This window comes from Rhipicephalus microplus, chromosome 2 (genome assembly GCF_043290135.1).
Source record: "Rhipicephalus microplus isolate Deutch F79 chromosome 2, USDA_Rmic, whole genome shotgun sequence".
NCBI lineage: Eukaryota > Metazoa > Arthropoda > Arachnida > Ixodida > Ixodidae > Rhipicephalus > Rhipicephalus microplus.
Genome location: NC_134701.1, coordinates 281,169,849 through 281,186,277, shown reverse-complemented (window position 1 = coordinate 281,186,277; position 16,429 = coordinate 281,169,849). Strand labels below are relative to the sequence as shown.

At 46.7% G+C, this 16,429-nt stretch overlaps 1 protein-coding gene across 3 annotated transcripts in view; it reads left to right on the top strand.

The window, feature by feature from the left end:
- The window catches only part of LOC119179800 (putative fatty acyl-CoA reductase CG5065), a 69,223-nt gene that overhangs the window by 35,213 nt on the left and 17,581 nt on the right, over window positions 1–16,429 (top strand). For 2 of the 3 annotated variants that reach the window (XM_075882126.1, XM_075882127.1), the window contains exon 2: window positions 10,801–10,917. In XM_075882126.1, the coding sequence (XP_075738241.1) occupies window positions 10,801–10,917 (117 nt within the window). Of the gene's footprint in view, window positions 1–290; window positions 785–10,800; window positions 10,918–16,429 lie in introns of those variants that run through there. The other variant, XM_037430921.2, reaches the window with a different exon arrangement.

Sequence of the window (16,429 nt, the reverse complement as noted above, 5' to 3'; positions counted from 1 at the left end):
ACATGGCTTGCTGGTTCCGACGACGCCGTCCCGTCTGTCACTCACCCGCTCGAAGACACTAGAAGCGCGCGTACGGAATTTCGGGAAAGGGCGGGCACCTCGTGGAACGCGAGCCGATCGCTATCTCCGATGGAAAGCGCATCCCTGCGGTGACGAGCCACAGGTTTAGTGTTGTCTGATAACGGTTTCAATCGGTCACTCAGTGTTTTGCCGCCAGGCCGGCTCTGAGCACACTAAAAGACGAGGCAGTTGGGGACAGTCGATCTTCTTGAACGGGCAGTGCGCACGGAGTTAAAAGGCGGGCTGTGCTTTGCGGTGGCAACTACCCTCCTCCACCAACGAGCCCTCGGGAAGAGTACATCTAGAAGGCTATCGTGAGGTTCCCTCCCTCCTTTCTCGGCGGGCGTCCTTCGGAGAGCCGCGCGGAAGTTCGACCCCCTTTCCGAACGAACCGTCGACACCGTATGCTGTCAAGGCGACCTCCCGGCTGAACCGTGTGACGTCATCGCGAGCGAAAGGTTCTTGTCGGGCTACCGTGCCACTCATTCAACAGTCAGCCCTCAGCCGAGCCGAACGGTCAGAGCAGCACTCCTCGTGTGCGCGGTGGAAGTCGTCGTCCGCACGGAGCAAGCGCCCGAGCGAACCCGCTGGGGAAACAGCCGTCACCATAGCGCGAGACGCAGGCATGAGTTCGGACATGTCCAGTCCCCGCCGACCGGGCATGCTGGAGTTCTTCAGCGGCAAGAACGTCCTGCTCACGGGTAGCACAGGATTTCTCGGAAAGGTAGGGGCTCATCCATTGTTTGTCCAGGAACGGTGATGTGATAGCCGGACGCTGCTGCCACGAGTAACCGCGGCGTTCAAACCCCCCTCGTGTCGCTTCGCAACAGCTTGAGCTCCAAGTTTTTTTGTTTTGCTCAAAGATTGTTTCCCGAACCAAGAAAAGAATTCATTCTGTGACGCGTTGTTCTTGGTCCCACTACGGGCATTTTCGAACACGTGCACATGCGCTTATCGTCGACAAAATTCAGGAAACTGCGGTGAGTTGATTGCATCTTGCCTTGACGTTTTAGTTTAGTGCCAGAAGCACAAACATATTCGGAGTGCACTTACATATATTGCCGCAAATGGTGAGATCAAGTAGATATCTAGTACGTTTGAAACAGTTCCTTAAGAAATGTGAAAATTTGCGTCGGCCCTATGGGAGGAAACATATACCTCACGTTCGAAAATGTCAAGATGCTACTCACGATTGAACCCAACTGGTACTACGGCTGTTGTTTGCCACCGATGCAGATAATTTACACACGTAAAGTGTTTTACCCACCCGCAGTTGTGAAGCACGCTGAGATGAACAAACAAAAGTATAGAAGGAAACAGTAGCACGTGACCCTTTCGATTTTGCACATTCGTCATCAAACGAAAATGCTCGACAGTGTAGATTCAGCTGCTTTCATACTCGTTAGCGTTTGTGTAAGTCAAGGTTGAAATAACAACGAGACTTCCATGTGATGACGCTTCTTTGTTCTGTTAATAGCTCGCGAAAGTCTTTCAATAACGTTCGTATGAGCGCCACACTTCCGAGGTTTCACAGAAAATGCTCGTGATGCAGCTGGTATACGAGTCAAACTAATGCGGGACACAAGTGCTCTTACATGTGATGTCTTCAGTGTTTGTTAGGACACCTTTGTTAAACATGCGAACTTTACATTCTATTTTAAGGGAAGAACAACCAATTATGAAAAAAGTTATGGTGGTTCTCTTGAAGAACGTGCGCAGTTTAACGTTCATCAGCAACTTGCAACCTCATGGCTTTGCATTTACTTGCCACAAGTATAGAATACATAGAGTCGATTAAAAAAAGCTTGCGGACTACGTGAGCTCGTAGCCAAAAGCCTCTTTGCAGCAATTCCGTTACGTCAGCGGCGATCTGAAGGACCGCAGCGTCCAATACGCATTCCTCCTGGTCTGTCTTGTTTTTTGACTGGGTAAAGAATACATCTCGGCTTGAACTTTTTAACGCGACACACTTTTTGGCATCTGCGTCTACGTGCTTCTGCTTCGAGAGCAGTTTTATGAGCACGACTGTGCCCCGCCGCGGTGGTCTAGTGGCTAAGGTACTCGGCGGCTGACCCGCAGGGCGCGGGTTCGAATCCCGGCTGCGGCGGCTGCATTTCCGATGGAGGCGGAAATGTTGTAGGCCCGTGTGCTCAGATTTGGGTGCACGTTAAAGAACCCCAGGTGGTCTAAATTTCCGGAGCCCTCCACTACGGCGTCTCTCATAATCATATAGTGGTTTTGGGACGTTAAACCCCACATATCAATCAATTATGAGCACGACTGTTATCTGTCACAATCTTTATCACAAAGTGATACATAGCCAACGGCACGCCGAAATAGCGCTGATACTGCTATGAAAATAGAAATGCGACTCTCGTACGCATGAGCGCTTCGCGTGAAAACTGCGGACAAGCAATGTGCTACGCAGCGGTAGAAAATCGAAATGCCAGCGAATCAGAAGAGTAGTTTCCGCCCTAGCACTGTGGCTGATGGTAGATTGCGCTCCACTAGGTGGCACGGACAGGCAGTTTAGCCCGTGCTCGCGTGGTTCGCAAACTTTTTTGGTCGGCTGTACTGTACATAGACAAGTACCCCAAGGGTAGTACTGTTGTTGGTTTGCAGGAAGGTTATCTGGGGTCATTGCAGCATGCTCCTTAAATTGTCCTTGTTTAGGCCGTGTTAAAGCAAGAAACTCGTTGAACAATGATGCGTCCTATGATTGTTATGAAATATTGAATCAAATGTTCTAATTTGTGCGTATCTTCTCCAGCGGTATCTTGTTGGGCAGATGGGTCGTATGGAATGCAAAATTGTATTTATTAGTTTTTTCTTCTAGCGCTAGCGGTTATGAACACGTCGATATAACGATATTCCCCTTGCGATGACACAGTCAGCAATGCCATGTTTGATCACGTCCTTTCTGTTTTTGAGTGAGCCTGAGTGGGGCCCAGTGCGAAGTTCAGCGAATATCGCGTGGGAACGATTCGAGCACGAGATTGTAGCAGCTACGCGTGGCTGTGGGCTATAGCCATGAGCGATACACACTTAATCTTTTAGCGAAAACGTTTCGAGAGTCTTCCGGCAATGCTATTGCTCATTCAAGTACACATTTCCCAAAAGGAACACTGCTAACTTTCCCTCTACGTCGCAATAGACGACTGCAGCTTAGGCGTACGTATACCAACGATAGAAAAGGCGAAATATTTTATAATAATTACATGCAGCGTGGAAGAAGGCATCATGCAACTACAAGTGATAAATTGCTGCTTATATAGTTTAATGAATGACGTGATTGTAGTTCTCGAGACACGGGTGATTGCAATTTTTATTGGCAGATCGGTACCATGTTTTTTTTTTGTTCAAACAATTCTCTGTAAGCGAAGGGTTAATTTAAATCAATGCAGCTACAACCTGACGTCTTTAGGTGTTTCTTAAAGACGCCTGCTTTGGTGGCATCGGTCTGCATGCATGGCGTTTCCTTTACGCACAATATGCCGGCACAATGGCGTGCAGCTGGTCAATCGTTGTTTATGTGACGGCGTCAGCCCCCGACATACGCCTCCTTCCTCAAATGCACGTGCAGAGCGAAGTGACACGCGCGACAATAATTGTGTCCAGACTGTGCCGCTTACCTTATTCGCAATAAGAACTGAAAAGTAAGAACGAGATAGCGCGAGACACGTTCTAGAGCTTGAACAATGAGTGGACGGCGTTATGGCTATACGTTTGTGACGATAACCATGCAGCTAAATTGAAGTTGTGACGTAACGAGATAATTTCGTATCGCCAAACTAATAACATGTAATAAACCAATAGGGGAGCTGATACTCATCCAATCCTTCGTAAAAGAATAATAACGCTGTGCCTCAGCTGCTGGTTCAGAACACGCATCAGTCAAACCACAACGTATTTGCCGTGCCCACCGCGGTCAACATATTAATGCCACAAGCACGGGTGGAGAGAAAGAGGGGCGACCCCCTAAAATGGAACCCTGCGTACACCTATGAACATATACCAACATCGTATCAACACATTAATGGCCAGTTTACGAGGCCTTACATAACGAAACAACAATATTCAGCGATACTTCTTGGATTTTTACGTCTTCAAACCAGAATATAAAGACGCCGTAGTAGATGGGCAGCCGAAATTTCGGTCACCTGGTGCTCTTTAAAGGACCCCTGACACCAAATTTGTAAACTCGAGATACTGTTATTGTTTGATAGTCCTGCATGCGGGGCCCGCCTCTGACCGCTTATTAGTGGCTAGCGTTGCCTAGACGATATTTTAATTTGGTTTTAAAGTAAGGGTGCGTTCTACTCCGAGTGTTCAGGTGCAGTGGACAATTTTCTGTGGTTTGACGTAAGTAGGGGATCCCTTTGTGACGTTGCAGAGATCAAGAACATTTGCGGGGCGTGCACGATACGTCGACTGGCACCCGGAGAGAACTAGTGTTCGTCACCCCTCTCGATCTGTTTTCGGGCTCCTCTCGAGGTGGTTTAGTCTGCTTACGCCAGGGATGCTTTTCTTCTTCTTTTTTTTTCGATGGGAACATGCTCAGCTCTCCCACATCATTTCATTATTCACCGCCCACGGGTCACCCTATTTGAAAACAGCGTGTTTCAGCGTTACCGAAGCTTGAGCCGTGGCCCTCGAGATAGCAAGCGTGCGGCGAGAAACGCGCCCGCCATCTCGGAGGCCATGCTTTGAAGCACACGTAGTTTCAGGCACTGCTCCGCTGTGGGTCGCTAGTTTCTTATGGTATTTAGGCGGGCGTTTTGAACTGACGCCAAATCGTTCTGAATCAACGCCGCTAGCATTAGTTACACGTTGCGTTAGAGCATTCACGACATAATTTCGGCATTACCAGATGCAAAGCTACAAATTGCTGTAAAAAAAAAAAACTCGCAAAGAAAACTTTCGCACTCAGGGGTCCTTTAAAGTGCGGCTAAATCTAAGCACACTTGCCTCAAGCATTTTCGCCTGCGTCTAAATTGCAGCCGGCGACCTGCGGATCAGCATTCAAGCTCCATAACCGCTGGACCGCAGTGGCTGATAACGGCGATCAGTGGGGCAGACTGCTTCGACAATAAAGTAATGGAAAGTCCCATGCACTTTAGATATACATAATGCATACTGTAGGGACATACCGGTTTTCTCGCTTAGTAGAGGTTCACGGGTCTCACACCGGAAAAACATGAATGGGTTTTTCTAAATGGTGTGTTGAAACTTTATTTTGCCAAAAGCATCCACATTTTTTTTTCATAAGCGTTATGAGCTCGCATAGGTTTATGAACCTGCCATACAGCGTACCGCAGACATCTGCAGCCTGCACGAACATAAGGCCACAGACACAATTCCTGATCTTAAAATAAAAAAATATAATAAAAAAGAGAAAGGAATTTTAGGAACCTAAGTATAACTCAGTGAACGCTGCTGTGTGTACAAAATTAGTCCCAGGTCCATTCACCACTGTAAAGCAAGCGCTCATAGTTCGCACTTAACTTTATGACGTTGGACCCATAATATAAAAGCTATTGACAATCTGTCTCTTAAGGTAACTTTCGTAACGTAAAAACAGGATCTGCGCTACGTGACTACAATAAGCAATAGCTTATTTCGACGCTATCGATCTCGTTTTTGTTGCCCCCGGTACCCCAGTAAGACGAGTCTTTATTCGCCGTATGGCGTCTGTTACCGAATATACGCTTTATTCACAACCAGTGCGTCGTGTTCAGAGAAGTAAGAGAAAAAAAAATAGCGTAATGTTTGTTGTCCGCCAGACACAGACAGACAGAAGCACGGACGGACGGACAGACAGACACAGACGGACGGACACAGACAGACGGACGGACACAGACAGACGGACGGACACAGACAGACGGACGGACACAGACAGACGGACGGACACAGACAGACAGACACACAGACAGACGGACGGACGGGCGGATGGACGGACGGACGCACAGACGGATGGACGGACGGACAGATGGATGGACAGACGGACAGAGAACTTTATTGAGGTCCTGAAGAACAGTATACCTCAAGGAGGTAGAGCAGCGGGCCGCTCCCACGTCAGAACGGGTAGGCCAAGCCTCACCGCCGCGTCGTGGACCCTCTGGACAGCCCAGAGTTGATGTGCAAGTTCTGAGCGCAGAGCTCCATTCCTCTTCGGTCATCTGCCGAAAATCGCGTGATGAGGGGCACTGCCAGAGCATGTGTTCTAACGTGGATACGGCGCCACAATCTGGGTATGTTGGATTAATGCTTTCAATAAACTGGCTGTGGGAACGAAGATTAGGGTACGCCCTGGTTTGAAGCATGTGGAGGGTAGATGCCTGGGCCCTACAAAGTTCTATATGAGGAAGGGGGAAATCTTTATGTCCAGCTGATAATGTCTGGTCACCTCGTTGAAAGTGATGAGAACATCCCCAAAGACTATTACGTTGTAGACTGAAGGTTCCGCAGGCTGCCCAGCATGGTGAGCAAGTTTGCGTGCTCGGTCGTGGGCGATCTCGTTTAGGTTTGCCATGGACGCCAGATGTGATCCGAGGTGAGCCGGAAACCAAATTATGGCGTGTTCAGAAATATCCCTGTTACCTAAGATGCGAGCTACTTCAGCCGATCCAGATGCAAAGGCTCGCACTGCCGCTGGTGAGTCTGTATAGATGTGTTACCGAGAGTCGTCAGGGAGAGCGAGAGCTATGGCTAGCTGTTCAGCTTTAGCGGGAGTGGTGTTCCTGACCCCCCTCTCCCCTCCAAAAAAATATTCACTTTGTGCTCCGCCAGACCACACTTAAATCACTAGCGTACGCGTAATGAACCACACATGTATAGTCCATATTCGTGGATGGGCGGCTAACATCGAGAATGTGCAAGGCACTAAAGTCGGGTTTTCTCGCGAAACAAATCGTAGCGTATGGTCTTTGTGGTTCGCCAGCTTGCGACACCATGCGGTATACAATACTAGATAGACATTTCATCCTTCCCTTTTGCTAGGAGGTACTCTTTTATAGTTTACCATTTCATGTCAATATTTCCACTCATGTGTATATCACATTTGTACATGTTGTGAATGGACATGAAGAACGGCCTCCAAAGATGGCTGCTCAAAAGAAAATTTGAACCGCATCTTTGTTTCTTCATTCTGCATGTCACCTTCATTCTTGCACTCTCGCTGTAAGTACTATTTCATCGTTGAGTAAACGCTAACAAGGACACGTAATGACGTACGAATATTAAATCCACCTCGCTCGCGCGTAGCACGTGCAAATGATCTCTTATAATTGCAAGCTGCGTCCACACCCAAATATGTGAAGCGCGAATGAGGTGAGTTTCTCTTTTTGGCAACTCGGATGACATTGCATGCATATGCATTTTCACTGCCCATCTATCGGGTCTCCCGTTTCAAGAACATTCGAACCGCATCTTTGTTTCTTCATTCTGCATGTCACCTTCATTCTTGCACTCTCGCTGTAAGTACTATTTCATCGTTGAGTAAACGCTAACAAGCACACGTAATGACGCACGAATATTAAATCCACCTCGTTTGCGCGTAGCACGTGCAAATGATCTCTTATAATTGCAAGCTGGGTCCACACCCAAATATGTGAAGCGCGAATGAGGTGATTTTCTATTTTTGGCAACTCGGATGGCATTGCATGCATATGCATTTTCACTGCCCATCTATCGGGTCTCTTGTTTCAAAGAACATTAGCGTGCGCCGACAGTGTGATGACGCAAGTCTTAAAAGTCTGTGGACACGGCTTCTTCATTCGGTTCTGTGTGTCTTTAGAACGTCCTTGGTCGTTGCTTCCTCTCACATTCGATGATTAGCGCCCTTTCCGGCTAATTATACAGCTGCGAGGCTTGTGTTCTCCGCCATGGTCTCGAACTTGCTTACGGGTTTACAAAAGTATATCGATGACTCTAATGGTGATAAAATGTTCAACGGCATCAGGCCCATCGTGTATATTTGAAGCAGTTAGCTGCTACTGTGCGCGAATGCTGACTCCTCGAACACAGCGTGTTTAGAGTTTTGCTTATGCACACGCATTATCAAAACGAATGAATGAATGAATGAATGAATGAATGAATGAATGAATGAATGAATGAATGAATGAATGAATGAATGAATGAATGAGCGACGATGCTGCCTTTTGTACGGTGCTTGAAAAGTACAACAATATACTTGAGCAGGCAACACGAGCCATGGGTTCACGTACCACAGCCAAGCGCCATCTTTTCTTCCCTCGAGGTGGCGCGCTCTCCGGTTATTGTTCGTCACCCAAACGGGGGAGGGGGGGGGCTACAATGACATCATCTGTAGCACTGTAGTGACTCTGAACACGTGGCGTTACCTCACATGAAGTCACGCAAGGATTTGTGATGTCACAATGGCATCACATATTTGGTGATCTGTTATGTTCATGGCGACGTCATTTGCTGGCGTCATCAAGCACTGATTTTTTTTTGCATCACCCTACCCCGACGCCGCCCACGGTCAAATTTCACGCTCGATGACTCATCAAGCGACTTTCGCCTTCAAAATCAATGACTTTCGCCTTCAAAATCATTAGTCTCGTTTATATTCACTGCAGGACAAAGGCTTCCCGCATTGACCTCTGGCTGCCCCTTTTTTGCTTAAACTGATTCCGTTTTATGTCAGCGAACTTCTTGATTTGAGCAAACCGTCTTATTTCCTATCATAATCGGCTGCACTCCCCGTCGACATGGTATCAGCCGTTTTACCATGTGCTTTAGGAGACATTGCTTGACTGTCATTCACTGTCTTTATTTACCTTGCTGTCAAATAGATTATCGGTTACCACCTGCTCCTCCTCCTATTCACTTCTGGCGCATTTTTTCATTGGCGCGCCTATTTTTTTTTTTTTTTGGAGGGGGGGGGCTGCTTTTCGGCACCCATTCGTGCGCTCAGCGTCGTCGTGACCGCCACTATAGAGCACACCGTCGTGTGGTCTCTAATGACGTAATTGCTAATGTATGCGGCGAGGACGTCCACCGATACCATATACGGAAATGAAACGCTGCACGATCAGAGGCGTATACCTGCGGCGGCTGTTGTGGAACGCGGCCACGCGCTGCCTTCCGCCGTCTCCCGGTTATAGTCGCGCCTCAGCTTTTCGCAAAATCAAAACACCTCAACAACTGCGCTCACAAATAGCATTAGGCAGTATTGTATTCGTCAGTGACTTTTTTTTTCGTTTGCTGCAGAAGAATCATGCGACGATACACTGATGCGTTCTTATTGTTATACAGTGGAATCTGACGAATTCTCGGTCATTTGAGCTTCGAGCATCGCCTCTCAGCAAACCATAAATTCTTCTCGTTAAAGCCAGCATGTTATTCGCTTGGTATTGGGAAGGCGAGCAAGCGAATATTTCAGAAAAACTATACTCCTGTGCACCTGACCGTAGATACATGAAGGCTATAGCTTGTCTATATTCGGCACATTCGCGTGCCTTCGTCGGCAACTGCGCGCGTAAATCATCCGTCGTTTAAGCACGTAGTGTGAGCTGAATAACTCGTAGCGACGTTAAAGCGTGTACGGGCCTCACACGAGAAGCAGTTGCAGTGAACACGTGCTACACGATTTCCGCCATTTTCAAACAACTTGCTGGCAGAGTGGTCCCGTTCAGGAGACCACAAGTCTCGACATATATGGTCACAATGCAAATAAAGTAAGTGAGTGCCAGGGTGGAAGAGCGTGCAGAGCAAACTCAGTCGATGACGTGTGAAAAACAACGCTTTTCCTGTGAATACCTTCTACTGCACCACCGTGACATGCGTTGCAGCATCGAGAAGTACGTTTTCAATGAGTTGTTGGTCTCTTTCCTGATGGCTGAGGTTCGGTTGTGGTCTTTCTTGCTTTGCTTCCGCGTTGCCGATGAAGTTATTACAGTTGTCACTCACTCTAGACACTCATACTTCACCTAAATATTATCACTTTGACTGAGTACGATTGTATGGGTGTTGGTTTTAAGAACGAAGGAGCCAACATTAACTCTGAGCATCAACTTACTAAGATCTGTGAGCTGCCACTCAAGACCCTTATCGATGCTTGCAAGAATAATCACAACCTTTTCCGAAGGAATTGGACAGGATCTATCTATAAGATAGGTTATTTGTTGACATGAAGCCAACTGACGATACATGATGGCATAGTGAACGTTATCCGTAGTTTTTAACTTTGGTGTAGTAATTTTGACATTAATAGAAAGTAATCAAAGTGACAGTCCGTGTCACAAAGATGTGATTTCGACTGTAACACTTAGGTCAGAGCCAAAATTACCTTTAGCGGCGACATTCATAGCGGCATGGCGCAGTTGTTCGTAACATTTACGCACATGAATCGTTACGCTACAAGTTCTGATCTCACGTTTCCATCCATGAGCGCTGTATATGTTCAGGGCTTTAACTTTGTCAGCTATGATGTAACTTGCAACTTGTTTGCACTTGTTGCTGGGCCTTTCTCAATAACTGTGGTTACCAACCTGTGTTGGCAGTTTTGGTCAATAATAATAATAATAATAATAATAATAATAATAATAATAATAATAATAATAATAATAATAATAATAATAATAATAATAATAATAATAATAATAATAATAATAATAATAAATAAATAATAATATAGTTATCTGGCACTCTTTTCGAAACAATGCAGGCGCATATGCGATGAAAGTGACGAGCATCATTTTTGCCTTCTCGTCACAGGTTTTGTTGGAAAAGATTCTTCGCTCGTGTGCCGACGTTGGATCGATCTACCTAATTGTTCGTGGCAAAAGGGGACTACGCGGCGAAGATCGCATTGCAGACATCCTCAAAATGCAGGTGAGTCATTTTGCACTGCGTATGGCGTCCCATTCAAGGAACAGTTGTGTGTACGTGCTCATTAATTCGCCCCTTTTCTTAGTTTTACACTACTGCACACCGCTCATCCCTACGCACACATGCACACACATCTACTAACCCATATGTTAATAAAATATCCGTAAGCAGTTTCCAAGCGTACTGTTTTTGTTAACGAAAGTTTTGAATATACTTAGAATTGATTTATTTTTCTTTCTGTCTGTAAGCCTGTCAATACTATTGTATGTTATTGATCTTTATTTTTGATGTGTGGTAGAAAATTGCGGCGTGGAAATATAGCGCTTAATTGTGCAATAGTCTAACAGTGAATGGACTCTTTTCACAAGACATCTGTGCTGCAACATCTTCCCCCATCTGCGGTCGTTAGTAAAGAAACGGCCGATGTATGTACCACCGATATTTTACAAGCATGCCTTGTCGGATGCTAAGTGGGCAAATGCTGTGGAATGTGTCGTTAAAGTAGAGCGTGAACGAACAGGCACTCGTACGGGAGTGACCTGTCTGGCGACGTCTCGGTTTTGCTTGACACTGCAGCAAATAGCTAACAAAAAAAAAACTTCGAAATAAATGCGAAAAGAAACTTAGCTATCGACGTGTTCAGCCAAAGCTCGTCTTTTTGTTTATGTTTTTTTTTTCCTTTTTGTGATTGACGCTCCATTCAGGAAGGGGGTGAGCCTGCGCAAAATAATCACAATGTTACTACGGTTAGAACACCCGTGACAGTTGTCACATTTGCTCAATGAGCGAAACTGGGACTTGCCCTTGAATGTTGCGAGAAATTGCTTATCTCCAGCGCAGCACTTTCTTGCCGTACTTGCACAACATTATTAAGGACGCCTGCAAAGGATGTCCGAACTACAACGAACGAATACGCCCTTCTGTGCTGGTGAGCCAAAAAGGAAGAACAATGCTTCGATTTCGATACGCCAACACAGCACACATATGGCTGTGGACGGCATCCTAACAAACACGTGTTGCGGAAGGCTATCAGCGTCGTCAACGATGCGCGTACGCCGCCGCCGCTGCTGCTGCGATCGCGCCTCAAACGTAAACACGATGCCGGTGGCTCTCCTCTCCAAATGACGACCTTGTCCAAGGTTGTTACGTCGGCAACCGCGGAAGCCCGAAGCGCTGTTGTGGCGAGACGGTCGGCCCTGGAGTATCGCCGTCGGTCGGTCGGGCGGGGCCGGCTTGTCTGGCTGCAGCGTGCTCGAGAATCTCGCGCCGAGTCATGTCTCGGATAAACGGCGAGTCCAGTGTCTTGGTCCGCCTCTTTGGAAAGTTCCACCACTCGGGGGCGATCGGCTGCCAAGTGTCGGGGAGAACTGTGCGATTCCCACGGCTACTGGGCGCATACGCACGCTACTACACTGCAAGGACGGCGTTTGTTTATCGCTGACGCTGAGCTGAAAGCCTTTCCGAAATCGCGCGAATGCGAAGGGCACTGGGGGAGCCGAGGAAGAGGGTGGGGGGAAAGGGTCGTTAGAAGATAGGGGTTTCAAAGCCCACCGCCTCGTAATTTTGTTAACTTTGCATGTGTACACGCACGCATACAAACGCCCCGCATCGAGAAACAAATCTTGTCACGCCCCTGCAGCGAAAGGCCACGTGGTCACTTGGACTTGCCGAGGTGTTCCATAACACTCTGCTGCAGCAAGAGCGATGTTTGCAAGTTTGATTGCCTCTAGTGGCGCTTCCGATAGATGCGAGGTGCTGAACCGCGCGTTTACTGCTATTCGTGATCACGTAGAAGATCACAAATCTATACAAATCAGTAAAATACCCTAATTTAGTCGGAAGTGTTACGACGTGAAATACAAGCTATCGATCGGTCATTCACACGTAAACTGCGACATCAGTGTGTTAAACGCACGGCGTATGTTTTCGTTTTATTCGAAGGTAAGCTGCGAGAAGTCAAGCTTCATAAGTCTCACATAACACGTGTGCTCATTTCGGACATTTCGTGTAACATTTGAAAATGCCAAGATTTGTTCGGACTGTGCTTCACAGTATGTGCGTGTAATGCCCACCTGTGCATGTGCAGCACTCCAGAACTAAGGGAGAGAAGGACTTCAGTGCTCGCTGACTGGAGGCTGTGCATGTTATCGAATGTTTCTTGAAAACCACTTCATCCAGATTAAGTTAAAAGAAAAAGAAAAACTTCTTTTCTGTCACGATGACAGGTCCGGAAGTACGGCAGCTTGTGAAGATTACATAGAGCCAAGATAAGTAAACGTGATGTGCTGCTTGTTACATTACCTGAGCTTGACTAGACAGCGTATTTAAGTGTCAGTTTTTTTTCTTTTATTCCTGTGACGTGCATTCTGCTCACATTAGCGAAAAGGCGTAGACGACGGACACAATGTGATCGGCTGTGCTGCTGAAAACATGAAAAAATGGTGAGCAACACTCCACAATTGCGTAGTGGTCAATCTGTACTCGGTAACTATATTTTCATGGCGCACAGAACAAGTGCACAGAACATGAACCACCATACCTGTTCATGAAGATGAACTGCCATGAAGATGAACGCTCTCTAACAAATGAAGTTACGCAAGTACGAATGTCTGTGTCGGAGTCTCTATTCCAGGCATGCACACACACACAAAATAAACATGGCTGAGGAGAAGCGAGAATACCCGGCTGTGGTGGTCACATTTCGCTAGAGGCGAAAAGGTTGAGGTGCGATTACTGCGCGATGTCAGCGCGTCGTAGAGAATAACAGTTGGTCAAAATTTCCAAAGCCCTCCACCACTGTGGCGTTTCTCATAATAATACTGTGGTTTCGGCACGTAAAACTCCTGATAATATTATAGAAGAGAGAGAGAGAGAGAAAAGCCGCCCAATGTTGACTTGACGGTGCTCCCTTGTCCTCCTTCGAGAATTTCGGTACTAGCCAAGCGCACAGAACAGAGACAGCACTGACGAATAACGCTGCATGAAAAACTCTGAAGAAAAAACAAGGAAAGCTGGCGGTGCATCGTAAAACTATCAATGCCACAAATACAACATACATGATGCTCACTCAGTACACTTAACACATAAACACGCACGAGAAGCAAAACAATATAGTGACGTGGCAATGCGCAAATAACTAAAATAAGTTTCGAAAAGAATTGTATGCTGGACGTGACAAACTTGTTAGGCAGAGAACGGAAGATGTTGTTCAGAGTTTATAAACCGTAGTTGCTACGTCTTTTTGGTTTCCCCCAAGAAAATTACGCGTCATCTTCGATTTCGGACCCGGAATGCTCCCACGAGCTCATTCGAACAAATTCGCTACACGACATTAGATTTTGATGTGTTCTGTTAGTGTTGAGTACTAAATATGATGGTGCTTTATGGGTATATGACAATAATATATACAACTATATTGGTGAGTACCTTTATGGTATGACTATACTCATTATTAAGGGTGAGCATACCCATGAATGTGCTCTTCCTCATTTTTGGCATAACGCCAAGAGTTCATGGTGTGTTTTTATTTGTGAAGTAGCTTCAACTTTACTTACTAAAATTCTTGAGTTGTGTTACTGCTTCCGCTGCAGCTAGCATTTCTGTCAACTCGCTTGCGATATGCACCGAAAAATCAAGGCGGTATTTCTTGTATGACGCGCTCCGATTGCTAGTACGACCCCCTGCCTCTCTAGGATATTTATAACATTTATAATACTGATTACAAATAGGGAATGGCCCAACTTCGTGATGTACAGGGTTGGCCACATCTTAGCTGAACATCTCATTAGTACTCAAACCAGTGAAACTACGCTTATTCTGCTTCACGAGGTCAATGTCCCTTATTTGACATCTAACCATGGTGTCGACAACCACCGCAATTATTTTTCCGAATTATACGTTAGACTTCAGTTTCTAAGAGCTATTCAATACCAATTAGGATGTCACCTTCGATACGACCTACCCTATACAATTAATTTTGACCTGTCTCATTTCGAGCTCTAAAAAGACATAACTGACTAAATGTATTCGTTTTCCAAAGCTTCTGCGGTTGTCACATATTAGTGCGTTGTTGTTAAAGTTTATCGTAAGTTCAGTTATCGTATTCTATAGTGGACTGCGTTGCTTCTCCTATGTTAAGTTTATATAACGTCACCTTTATTATTGTCACGGGGTGGTGACGTGGACGAAGGAAGCAGACCCGATGTTCAGATGAAACTGTTTATTTGGCTGAACTTGTGGCCAAGAGACCGAAAGTCGGATTACAGTAGCACACGGGCACTGATATTGGCGAACAGAGCGTCGGGCTGTCGATCAACTGACAAGCCGTGAAGTGCGGCGGCGTTTATGCAGGTGCCGTCGAATATTCCAGTCTTATCTTTGGGCATCGCGCGAGCTCTGGGATAATCTCGAGTGTTCCCGTCTTGCGCGCAATCTCAACAGAACGGTCTACAACGATCGCGAACCTTCTCGAACAGTGAGACGCACTTTGCGCTGAGCATTCCTGACAGGCTTTGCGGGCGAAAACAGAATGAAACAAAGGTGAAGATAACAAACGACCGTAACAATATCACGACTCTCAACCATTCATTATTCACTTCATTGATTTGTGGGGTTTAACGTCCCAAAACCACCATATGATTATGAGAGACGCCGTAGTGGAGGGCTCCGGAAATTTTGACCACCTGGGGTTCTTTAACGTGCACCCAAATCTGAGCACACGCGCCTACCACATTTCCGCCTCCATCGGAAATGCAGCCGCCGCAGCTGGGATTTGAACCCGCGACCTAGGGGTCAGCAGCCGAGTACCTTAGCCACTAGACCACCGCGGCGGGGCATTATTCACTTCAACACGTATTTTATACCCACTCGTGGTCGCGCATCGCCTTAAAGAAACGCACAGTCCGGCGCCTGTTTTCGTCATCGTCAGTTGATTGATTTGTGGGGTTTAACGTCCCAAAACCACCATTTGATTATGAGAGACGCCGTAGTGGAGGGCTCCGGAAATTTTGACCACCTGGGGTTCTTTAACGTGCACCCAAATCTGAGTACACGGGCCTACAACATTTCCTTCGTCATCGTCAGTATTTCGCGTCTTTTAGTTGAGCAGTTTTATAATCACGAGCCCATACCAACTTGCCCAACTCTCAGTGACATCTTTGTTATGACTGTTGGGATAAAATGACGCTCAAAACTGCTGTGTTGGGGCTGGCTGGTCCCGACGAAGCAGAAGAAGAAGAAGACGGCCGACGGAGACGTACGCGGCCGGCGGGGACACCGACCAGCCCGAACACGCGGGTTGGCGCGAAGCGCCGAAAGAAAGCACAACAACCACACTCCACGGTTACCTAACACACACTCTGTCTTTATTTTACAGTCGCCTTGAAATCCTAGATGCCAGAGCGGCGCCCCCTGGCATCCTCACATGTCAATCCGAAACCGAAACACAGAACACAACAAAAACCTGAGCCTTTCTTTTGCGCACTGAGACTACAAATGAAACTTCACAATGTATACA